The 13043-nt window shown below is 28.4% G+C and overlaps 1 protein-coding gene across 1 annotated transcript in view; it reads right to left on the reverse strand.

Moving 5' to 3' along the window:
- Window positions 1-13043, reverse strand: part of LOC107449348 (glucose dehydrogenase [FAD, quinone]) — a 129096-nt gene that overhangs the window by 14485 nt on the left and 101568 nt on the right. Inside the window, exons 5-6 of the mRNA XM_016064849.5 lie at window positions 7602-7723; window positions 1037-1207 (exon numbers count right to left, since the gene is read on the reverse strand). Of these exons, the coding sequence (XP_015920335.1) occupies window positions 1037-1207; window positions 7602-7723 (293 nt within the window). The remainder of the gene's footprint in view (window positions 1-1036; window positions 1208-7601; window positions 7724-13043) is intronic.

A 13043-nucleotide genomic window follows, 5' to 3' on the forward strand; every position in this document is an offset into this window, starting at 1 on the left:
ATTCTTTTCTTCTTTATCTTTTTATTTTATCTTTATCTTTTAATTTAAATTCTTTTTTTTCCATAGTTGGTTCCGTAATAAATTTTATAAATATATATAGAAAAATCGTTTCTAAAAGGAAATCCTTAAAAAAAGAAAAACATAATTTTTATGGCTTTCACAATACTATGACGATGCAACTGTTATTAATTATCATGACGTCACCTTGTCATGTGAATTAATAACAGTAGAATATAAAAATATAATTGTAAAATGTTTAAATTTATAGAAATTGAAATAGACCTATTTAGAATATTCATTAGTGTAATAAACAGACGCCTATGCAAAATGACTGATATATTGTCAAAATGATTTATTATTGCTTTTATAAAAATTTGCATTTATGTTCAAAGGCTGATATTTCCCAAAATTAAACAAATTTGATAAGCTATTTTTCTTATTTTAAAAGAGATGCAAAGCAATATAATTTTTAACTAATAACCAAAATCACTGCCGTAAAATTATTTTTTTACAAAAGAAGTTATAGCATAGTAAGGTTTTCAGGAGTTGTAATGGTGGTTTGCAGAAAAAAATGACGGTATTCGTTATTTAAGCTTCAAGAGGTATGCAAGGTTAAATAAATAATACCAAGAAACTGAATCAGTAAGATATCACTTGATTAAAAAAAACAGCTATATGCAGATGAACAGTGCAGACATATTCAGACCTGAATGCATACATCTAGCAAGTCTTGAGGATGAGCGTCCATTTCGAGTGCTTGAAACCAATTTCTATTTCCATCTGCATATTTTGAAGCCGATAATGCATAAGTATAGTACGTGCCTTATAAAAAAAAATTTCATCCCGGTAATTAATGCTTTATAAAAAAATTTATAATTTTTTTTCCCATGTTTCATAAAAAAGTTTTTAAACTCATACTAATGTGAAGTTTCCATCTTTTAAATGATAGTAACTTCGGTTATTCGACTGATTCCAGAAATTTATACTGGAATGGATGGGCACAATTATTTTAAATATGTATAAAACTATAACTTACTCCCATTTCTTGAAGGTGATGTTTTGGGCCGATTCCGGAAAGCATAAGCAGCTGAGGACTGTTGATGGATCCTGCCGAAACAATGATTTCTTTACGTGCTTTAACAATGTATGTCATTTTAAGTCGATCGAATTCGATTGCTTTTGCTTTCTTATGATGATCAAAATGAATCTAAAACAAAAAGAAAAGAAACGGTTTTGTATAAAAATGTACGAATTGGCAATAAATGTTAAAGAATTGCATCTATACTTTTTTAAAAAAATAATATTTATTGTATTGTTACATGAACCAATTTTACTTAGTGTTTTTAGACAGACTATTCTCCGTTTATATTGCATAAATAATAAACAATGTTTTAAAGTGTCATTCAAACATAGTTGATTAAGTTCACATATAAAGATGATACAAAAATAGTTGATAAAAAATAAGTTGACTTCATATATAGTTAATTTAAACAGTTCTAAAATTTTAAACGGTTTAAACTTTTATATAGTAAATTTTGACATTTTTAAAATAATTTTTGTTCTTTGTGAATCGTAGACAAAAATCATTATTGGGATTCATACTATAGCCAAGCAAACACGTGCTTTCATGGAAATTTTCATTTAAATAGGAAATTATGAAGTGGAGATGAATATTTAAAAGGAAATTAAAGCGCCCCTACATCAGATAGTTTTTTAGAAAAAGGAGTTACAACTCCAATTCTAAGGTTAATAGCATAATTAAAGCAATGTCTTGACTTTTGCAAACCTGCCTCCTTTACTTCCATATTAACAATCAAAATTAGCAACAATCCATGAAATGCTGGTAGAGTTTCATGTCACCACCCGGGATAGAACCCCAGCCCTTCATAATGAAAACTCTGTACCTTACTTACTGCGCTGTCATGACTCAGAGCTGAATACGTGATAACTATCCCCAGTACATGTTTGGGATAATTACATCTTCAAACAGAGGAAAAGTATATAGTTATTTTTTTCAACATACAATTGAAAGATCATCTTCAAGTGCGCACAATGTTCAAAATCACAGGAAAATCCAACGAAAATAAAAAGTGCAACTAGCCCAGACATTCTCGAGGATATCTTACAGCAAAATAAAGACCTAAAAGAGTTAATAACTAACAAATTCAATGACTTAACCCGTTCAATTGAATTCAACAGTGAAGTAATTCAAGAGTTGAAAAATTCTATCACAGAGCTACAGAACGTAAACAAAACTTTACAAGCAAAAAATGATCAGCTAACTAGAGAAAGCGCAGAAATAAAGAAGGAACTGAATGAACTAAAAGAAGCAGTTATTGAACTCAAGCAATATTCCCGAAGATCCAACTTTGAAATAAGTAACTTACCCGAATGTGAAAATGAAGACATACAACAAGTAATATCCCAGATTGATAATATTGCGAATACTAATATATCCGAAAATCTGATCACCGCTCACAGAGTCCCCAGCTTTAATAAAGATAAACCTAAACCCATCATCGTTCAAGTTAAATCCAAATCTGTACGTGATGAGCTCTTAAAGAAACTGAGAAATCGTAAACTTTCAACCTGCGAAGTCAACTCCAGATTCACTGAAATGCCTGTTTACTTCAATGAACATTTGACTCCCGAACTGAAGCATCTATTTTATCTTTCACGTAAGGCTAAATCTGAAAAGGGATTCAAGTTTTGTTGGGTTCGTGATGGTAAAATATTCCTGAGAAAAGATGAATCGTCCAAAATAATACGTGTGAAATCATCTCAAGACCTTAATACTCCATCCAACTGAAGAAACATTTTTATCTGTGCCGGACTGCCTAAAAATTGAAAATTTGGACGATTTAAAGTTTTTTATTACCTCAACCTGTAAGTTAAACATTAATATTTTACATATAAATATTAGAAGTTTAAGAGCCAACTTTGATAATTTTATTTCACATATTTCTAGCATGATTGAAAATATAAGTGTCATAATTATGTCGGAAATTTGGATTTACCAAAATGAAACTAATTTTTACTCAATAGATGGTTATAATTCATTCTTTAATTGCAGAAATAATAATCGCTCTGGAGGTGTTTGTGTTTTTATTAAAAAATGTCTTGATATTTCAGAGTTAGCTATACATTTTGTTTCCGCAGAATCTATATTACTTTATTGCAAATCTTTAGATTTATTATTTCTATCTTTATATAGATCTCATGATTTTACTGTTGATTTTTTTAATACTGAACTTAAAGTAATAATCTCTAAGCTTAAATATCCTAATATAATACTGATGGGTGATATAAATATTGATATTCTAAGTGATGATTTTATTACTCATGAATATATTAATTTATTATGCCAATTTGGATTTCAAAATTACATAGACAAACCAACTAGAGTAAATTCCTCATCAACTTGCATTGATCATGTCTTCGTAAAAACAAATAAATTTTCAATCAAATCCGGAATATTCATAAATGACATAAGCGATCACTATCCAACCTTTTGCAGTGTTCATTACGATGAGGTAAATAAAATTAAGGAAGCTGAAAATAAAATTTCAATCAACTATAATAAGCTCAATAATTATCTGTCAAATTACAAATTTAATTACAATCCTCAAGACTCTCTTGATCAACAATATCGAAGTTTTGTTTTCAAACTCAATAATTTAAAAAATAATTTTAAATATAAGCATAAATCAAACAAAAAAGCCAAAAATAACTGGATGACTAATAATATCTTGATTTTAATTCGAAGAAAGGAAAAACTATTCAAAAAAACTAGAAAATATCCATGGGATATTATTTACAAAACAGCATATAACACTATAGTTTCTGAGCTTAAGAACTTAATTAAAACAGCAAAATCAGAATATTTCAAATTCAAATTTTTAAATTGTGATTCAAATAAACAAAAATGGGATCTTGTAAATGGTATTATTGGTAATCAGAGCAAATCACTTACTTTACCTGATATTTTAAACGACTATGAATCTTCTGATCAATTCAATAAATCATTTGCAAATGCCTACAATACCTCAAACCCAAATTTAAACAGTTTGCAAATATATATTTCACCAAGTTTAACCTCGTTTGTTTTCCTAGAATTGAATGATTGTGAAGTACTTCACTTAATAAATTCTCTTTCTAATAAAAACTCCTTTGACTATGACGGTATTAATGTAAAATTAATTAAACTATTTGCTCTCAATAATATAAATTTTATAACTAATTTCATCAATACCTCAATCAAGTCATCCATATTTCCAACTTCTTTAAAAAGAGCAACCATAACTCCTATTTTTAAAACCGGCGATAAAAACTGCCTATCAAACTATAGACCAATTTCAATATTACCTGTTTTTTCCAAAATCATTGAAAAAGCTCTAGCTGATAAAATGTACAATTATTTAAAACATACAAATTTTTTCTCTGTTAATCAACATGGATTTATTAAGGCAAAAGTACAGAAAAAGCTCTTTTGGAATTTTCAAAATTTATTCATAATAGTATTGCCGAAAATAAGACAACAGTAGCTATATTTCTTGATATATCAAAAGCTTTCGATAATGTCAATCACAATCTTTTAATTAAAAAATTAGAATTTGCTGGTTTCAGAGGAATTATGTTAAATTGGTTTGTTTCATATCTTTCAAACAGAGAACATAGAGTTAAAATCCGAAGTAATTTTAGTAATTATATTTTTTCAAACCGTGGTGTTCCTCAAGGATCTATTCTAGGACCCTTATTGTTTATTATATTCATCAATGACTTTTGTCAACTCAAACTTTTTGGTAAGATAATAACGTATGCTGATGATTCCGTAATTTTGTATTCTTGCACTGATTTAAATCAACTAATTTTTCAAATTCAATCTGATTTACGCATAATTTCAAAATGGTTTACAATAAATGACTTAAATTTAAATCTAAATAAAACTAAATATATTTATTTCAGTTTAAGAAAATCAGAATTTAACTTAAATTTAAAATTTCACTCTCTCTCCTGCAAAAGTACTAATGAAAATTGTCAATGCTATATTCTACAATCTGTAAACAATATCAAATATTTAGGACTATATATCGATTCTAATTTAAAATGGAAAACACATATTAACAATTTAGTTAAAAAATTGCGTTTCGTTTTAGTTAAATTTTATCACCTTAAGAATAAAATTCATTTTAATTTTGTGAAAGCACTCTATTACTCCTGGTTTTATTCTTTAATTAATTATGGTGCGATAATATATGGCGGTGAATATAAAACTAATTTACTTCCCTTAATCTCAGTTCAGAATAAATGCTTCAAGATTATTAATTCTCTAAATATAAATAATTCAAGTGTAACTACTACCAATATATATACAAGAATTAACCTATTACCATTTCGCCATAATGTATTTTTTCGTATTTTACTCTATTTACACAACAATAAATTAATATGCAAATTAAAAACTAATGTGTCTGAAAGGAGACCAACTGAAATGTATGAGATTCCCTTCTTTACAAAAGAAATTTCACGAAAACAGTTTTTTTACTTAGCACCTAAATTATATAATAAATTACCATTTCAGTTGCAAAACATCAAAATATATTCTTCTTTTAAGCGTGCTTTATTTCAATTTGTGATGAACATTGACGATTTAGATCTCTATTTTTCACTTTAAAGGAAGCATTTGATTTTTTATACCAGTCTTGTGCCAATCCAAACGAATTTCTTATGTTACCTTTGTTATTTTTTTTTTATTTATTTATTTATTTTTTTATATATATAGTTTCATGCATTTTTTTTTTTGTTTTCTATTATTACAGTGTTCAACAATATATGACGTCTTATGATGAGCAAAATAATTTATGATTGTATTTTTTTTTTTTTTTTTTTTTTTTTTTTTAAATTTCTATTTTAAATTTATTGTATTACTTTTCTTTGTCGCCTGGACAGGATTTTCCTCTTGACGACGAATATATATTCTTTGTATTTATGTGTTTTTGTTCTCAATAAAGTTATATTTGTTTGTTTGAAAAAAAAAAAAAAAAAAAAAGTAGAGAGGAATATGTGTTACCATAAAATTCCATAGCTCAAACGTATTTTAAAATAGGATGAATTACATTATATCATAGGAGCCCACAATGGGTTACGTTTTCAAACATAGCAAAATCTATGATATCATTGGATAGTATGGTATGTATGTACAAATGTACGCCATCATCTGGTAGTACGGTATGCTCAAATTTACGGTATCGTTGAATAGTACGGAATGCGCAAATGTATGGTATCATTTTACAAAAAAGTAAGGTCTTTTTCAAGTTGTTTTGAGGTTTACAAATGTAAAAACTACACCTGAGGTAGAATATGAAGTTATGTTTTGCACCAAAAATAACCTCATTAATAAACGTCAATTTTAACCTCATAAACTCATCCTCAAATGCAACTCAGCAATACTTTTAGTTGAGATTGGGTGAAATTATTCACACCTCAAAAATACTAGTGTAGAAAAAATAGCCTGTACACCTCAGAAATAACCTCTCTTAGCTTGTGGCTATGAAGTAGATTTCCAACAACCTCAAATGTGAATAAAACAACTTCATACACCTTGATTATGCACCTTGAGAGGCTGTTCTTTTAAGGTTGTTTTTGAAGTCATTCTTAATACTTCAACCTAATAAATAAGTAAACCTTACCTTAATCAACCTTACTTTAATCTGAATAAACTTTAAATCAATATTGACATCTCAAAACAACTTCTAATAAACTCAAAAACACCTTAAATTTTTTAAAGGTCATAAAATGTGCATCAGTACAATGATGGGTTTTGGTCTGTTGGTCAGATTCTACTTGCAAATGTTCAACATTTAAAAAACAATAAACCCTGGCAAGTTTGACTTAGTTTTAACGTGCAGAGCACTTGACTTTTGGTTCATTAAAACTGAAATATTTCTGTATCGTTTATTTAAAAAAAACATTTAATAATATTTTTGAAAAAAAAATAATTACAAAAGTTTATTGCACTCAAATTTCGAAGTATAGTTTTTGTGACTTACTTTACTATGGAAAGACAAAATTAAAATGAGATTTGACAATATAGTATATTCCTTATAATTCTACATATTTCAGATTATAAGTCTAACGTCAAAATAATGCATAAATTATTGAAGAAAATAAAAAATTAGGCATAATGAAAAATATTATCTAAGTTTGACAGGTATATAATTACCAACACTGTTAAAAATTCCGGAACAAAGTGCGGTACAAAGCAACGGCACTTTGGGTGCATCTTCCATAAAAACTATTTCTACCGTAAAATATTATATCATAATTTTAACAGTTGTATTTATTTAATTAGAGTGATTCAGTGATTTTACGGTAATTAATACTATAAAAATTACGGTATATGCGATTTTTGGGTTCAGTAACATGTTCCGGTAAAAATAGATTTTACGGTAAAAAATACTGAATTAACGTAATTTCATCCGAAATTTTATGCAATTTGTTTGAGTATCATGACATAGTTACTTTCTTAATTTCAGTGTATTTATTAAAAAAGAAATCTAGAATTGTTCAGCCTAATTCAATATTGTGAATTCAAATCTTACCTTGGTTGCGTACGCATAAGTAACTATATCCAGGTTCTTTCTCTTTTTAGCTGGTTGTAAAAATGCTTTTGAAGTGCTGCATCTGGCTCCCCGTCTTGTTGTTCCTTGCGGAATCAAAATACCTAAAATGGAGTAATCAACATATTTTGAATGCGATAGTAGTTTGGGCAGTCATGACACGAACAAATATTAATAAATATTTGAAAATTACAAATTTGTATTAAAATTCTGAAACGTCGTGGAACTTCGTTGGAATTTTAGTACTGATTTCATTTTGTTCCAAGTTTGGGATATCTTTACTTACTTGGTGTATTTCCATTTTGTGTTTCGTGCTATGTATCAATATCTTAATTATAATTTAGAACTCAGTTTAATTTTAATTGACGCATTTAAAGAAAACAAAACATTTTGAACTTTATCACACAAAATATACTTTCAACTAAAGGAATTTTTAAGTGGCACATACGCTCTGAAATTAATAACAAACTTTATTTATGCAGTTTGCAATTAATAATTAATCTTTGTTTTGAAGGCAAACCATTAAGAAAAGAAGTTCGAAAATTTCTCGCTCTTTACCCTCCTTGTGCTTTAAACAAGGTTCAGCGTGGAGTTTCTGAAGGAAAAAAAATTGTGAGAGAGAGCATTAGAGAGAGAAGACAGCTTTATACCATGATTGAAGTACTGTTCATTACAAAAAGTTTTAAACCATTCTTTAAAACTACTCTTAACGAACACGAATAAGCCTGTTTACTTATCTTATAATCGCTATAGCAGGTTTTTTGGCATAATTTTACAACCGGCATTGAACTTTAGATCCAATTCTGCTTTTATGACAACCAATTTTCAACTAGGTAGACTTGCAGTTTTGAGCCCAACCTAGAAAACAAGGGAACTCCTGGATCAAGCTTTAGGGAAAACTGGCCTTCTCAGTGGACTTTTAAATAGAACCAAACTACATTTGCATTACATGGAGAGAAAAAGCACGAGAACTTCCCACGGTTTGCCGAATGGCAAAGGGATTCTAATCTATGATCCTTGGGAAGGAGATCCTAACCTAACTTATGACTGGGGATATTTTACGTCAGCACTGTGGTCGATGTGATCTGGGAGCAGAATTCGTATCAACCAGCTACCACTTGGATTCGAACCTGAGGCACATCATTAAAAAGTGAAAGCTTCCAAGAATCATTGCAACTCACTATAGCAAGTTCGAAAGTTCCTCAATGCAATTTAGCTCTTATATTTTAGCAATGGAATTAAATTAAAGCTTTTTCTCTAATCGATTAGTACTTATGGCCAATTTATAATAATCGATCCTTTAAGAGAAAAAATAGTACCCCAAGTGCCTCATTGTTATTTATTCTTATTTTCCTGAAAAAAAATTCTGTCTATCGTGATATAAATCAATATAATATAAAGCAAGGTATCCCGGAAATACTGAGACAAGCTCATTGGCTCTGGGAGGGATAGGGCATGTAATGAGGATGAAGAATTACGTAGTAACCCATGACTAAAAATGTCATCGTACGCCATTAGCTATTCTGAACGTATTGTCCGTTTGTCTTCAAAGCTGAAAATATCTTAATTTGTTGTTAATTTTGCGTTAAACGAATAATGTTGTGGGCTGATAAAACCGCAATCGCCAAGTTATACCTTTGTCTTAAATACATATCCGTTATTTAAAATATCAGTGTATCAGCAGGTATATAGATCGAAGAGTATAATTATCTTTTTATAAGTAATTATCATAAGCTTATAAACTTAAATAAAATTTATTAAGAATATACTTTTTTATAAAACAGTATTTATAAATAATAGTTAAAATACTAATATAACGTGAAATTACATTATAATTAGTCTTAGGTACTTCGAAAATTTTTTCATTTGTAGGTAATATCTCCTGAAATAATAATGAATAATGCTTTATCTAATAAGTAGAACAAAAAAAGAACTATTGTTGAATAGTCTAATGAGTATTAGAAAGTTATCTAATGTTTAACATTTATGCTTAATTTGTTTCTCTTACTGTAATCTTATTAAAAAATAAATAAATTACGTGCAATGCTTATTTAGGAATAAAGATATCTAAAAAATTTGGAAAAACAAGGCCCTTTAGTTATCTGGATTATTTTTTGAAAAACCGTAGGTGGTTTGGTTTTATCAAGACCAGATTTAATCACATAAATTATTATTGATTTTTTTTCTAAATAGTTATTACTATGACTTATTATTAACTATGATTTTTCATAATTTTTTTTCAATATTTATAAAAAAACAGGTTCGGCGGCTGTTATATTAGGTAAATTAAATTTAAAACATTCTTCTTAAAACGTAATTAAATATAATAAATTGATATAATAAGATTATGCTGTTCTATTTTTTAGATAATCGGGAAAAGTATTTGTTTGTTTTCCCAGTAGCGAAGCATAACTTAGCCGAATTATTTAAAATATCTTGTTAAAACTTTCAGAAACTTTTTGTTTAGCAAAAAAAAAAAAAAAATGTATAAAAATTGCAATGGGAATTGAAAATGAGCTCTCTGTTCTCTTTTTAGTTCAGTGATTCGGAAAAAATGGAAAGAAATCAAAAACAGTTAAACACGTGTACGAAGGATCAAATACTAACTTCATTGATATGCAAGTAGAGAGTGTATTCCCAGATTAACAGATCAAAAAGTAAAACCTACCCTAAAGTAAAACCTACCCTAAAGATACAAAGTCATAAATGAAATTAGGTTACTTCAAATAGGAATGTTGTATTTTTAGTCGAAATTTTTTGTTTTTAATACTGTAAATGAATTTTTTCCTCGAGTGTTCCTTCGAGTCGAAATATTAAAACATAACCGGTTGGTTTTATTAAAAGAACAGTCTCTTTTTTTTATTGAAATGTCTATTTTTCTCACAATGTTTAGTGTTAGACTGCAAATTCAAGATGGAGATTTTTACTCTATTTCCTTAAATTTTTCTAAAGTATTTTAGTAGTTTTTTTAAAGGTATAAATAGTTTTAAAGAATAAGTTCAACAAATATTTTACGCGACACTTCATGTTTTTTTTTGTTTTATTATTATTATTTGCATGAATTCCATTTGAAAAAGTTCTTTGATGATAATTAAGGCAGTTTCATTTTCAAGATCGAATCACAACAAGAAAAGAGAAAACAATAGCGATAGGCTATAAAAATGACAGGAAAAAAGCAAAAAAAAAAAAACATTAGTTGCATCGTTATTAGTAACACAACAAAGAAAATGTGAAAAATAGTTGCATTGTTATAAGAATCACTAGAAAAAATAAATAAGTAATTGTATTGTTATTAAAATCACAACAAGAAAGAAAAAATAATAGTAATATTGTTATAAAAATGACAGAAAAAAGAAAAATACATTAATTGCATTGTTATTGGTAGCGCAATATGAAAAATAAAGCTTTAATTGTATTATACCATATCACTGTATCATAGAAGTATTGTTATAAAAATGATAGCAAAAGCTAAAAATATTAGTTGTACTGTTATAAGTAGTTAGAACAGCAGGAAAATGAAAGCTTTAGTAGTATAGTTCTAAGAATTACCACAAGAAAGGGGAAAAAAATAGTTGTAAGAACCACAAAAAGCAAGGGGAAAAATAGTATTGTTATAAAAATGTCAGCAAAAAGGAAAAACATTAGTTGCATTTTTGTTAGTAGTACAAAAAAAAGAAACCTTTAATTGTATTACTTAAAGAATCATTACAAGAAAAGGAAATCCATAACTGTCTTGTTATGAAAAAAAAAAGAAAAACATTAGTTGCATTGTTACTAGTAACACCACAAAAAAAGCATTTATTGAATTATCACAAGAAAAAAAGTACTTGAAAAAAGAACAAGAAATGGGAAAATAACAGTATTGTTATAAAAATGACAACAAAAAAGACAAACATTAGTTGCATTGTTATTAGTAGCAAAAAAAGAAAACTTTAATTGTAATATCTTAAGAATCGTTACGAATAAAAAAAATACATAACAGTCTGTTACGAAAATGGCAGCAAAAAGAAAAACATTAGTTGCATTGTTATTAGTAGCACAATAAAGAGAACTTTAGTTGTATTGCTTAAAAGATCACGCCGAAATAAAGAAAGCTTTGGTTGTATTGTTATAAAAATCACAGCAAGATATAGGAATTGCTAGTTGCATTATTGAAAAAAAATAGCTGTAATGCTATGAGTTATTAATATTACGAGAAGAAAAGCAAAACTTTCATTTTAATATTATAAAAAACATAATTAAAGAAGGATAACGTTAGATCTGTTTTTATTAGATTCCTAGCAAAAAGAGGAAAATTCTGCAACCGTTTTAGTTCTATTAACATTAATTTGATTAATTAGTACAATATTAATTATTCACGTATTCATATGAATTCTATACCCATTTTTATGTGATCAAGTACTATCAAATAATTAGAATATTGAGAAGTCAACGTAATATATTCTAATTAATTATTGCAGTGGATATTTAAAACTACGAATGAAAGTTACAAAAGCACACTTTCTTGGAACGCTTCTCCATTTTTCGACGGATTTAGATTATTGGCTCTTAAAATGATGGAAAGGGGAGATTTAGGAGATGGAATTAACACCATTAATAAAAAATAAACTCACCTTTTAAAAAAGTGGTGAGTTTTAAAAGTTTTATTCCTCGAAAAATATTAGAACTAAATCGCTCAAGTGCTTGGTTTTGACCTTTAAAATTGAATTAATTAAAATAAAAACTTTAAAAAGTCATAGATACAAATCCTATATAATTCATAAATACGATTGAAATTGCCTCTTGTCACTAATGCGGAAATCCTCTTGTCACTTGTGAGGAAAATATTTTTTCCCGTCTAAATACTTAAAAGAAAGAATGAAGAAAAAAAGACACCGTCGATCGCTCTTTTGAAAAAAAAAAGTATTTTGATCATACTTTTCTGTTTCTGGAAACTTCAATACCCGAAAGAGAACCTTGGTGACACAGAAGATGGAGAGCTAGCTTCCCAATGAGGTAAACGGGTTCGATTCCCAGCGATGGCTGGTGGATACCAATTCCGCATCCGGCTCATGCCGACAACAGTGCTGGCGTAAAATATCCTCAGTGGTAGACAGATCACGAATTAGAATCTCTTAGCCATCGGGCAAACCGTGGAAGGTTTTCGCGGATTTCCTCTCCATGTAACGCAAGTGCGGTATAGTTCCATAAAAAGGTCCTCCACTATAGCAAATTTCTCTAAATACTTCAGATGCTCCTTTGTCTTCTGGATTGGGTTCAAAATTGCGGAGTTACAAGGCTCCCGAGTTGAGCATTGGTAGTCGTAAACTCAAAATTAGGTCGGCTGATTAACGACTGTTATAAAATTAATTAAAACACCTGAAGGAAAATCTCGGTTGCTCAGGTGATAGAGCGTTCGTCTCCCGATGAGTTGACCTTGGTTCA

This window comes from Parasteatoda tepidariorum, chromosome 8 (assembly GCF_982258835.1).
Source record: "Parasteatoda tepidariorum strain Cologne lab strain chromosome 8, Ptep-v5.0, whole genome shotgun sequence".
Classification (NCBI taxonomy): Eukaryota; Metazoa; Arthropoda; class Arachnida; order Araneae; family Theridiidae; genus Parasteatoda; species Parasteatoda tepidariorum.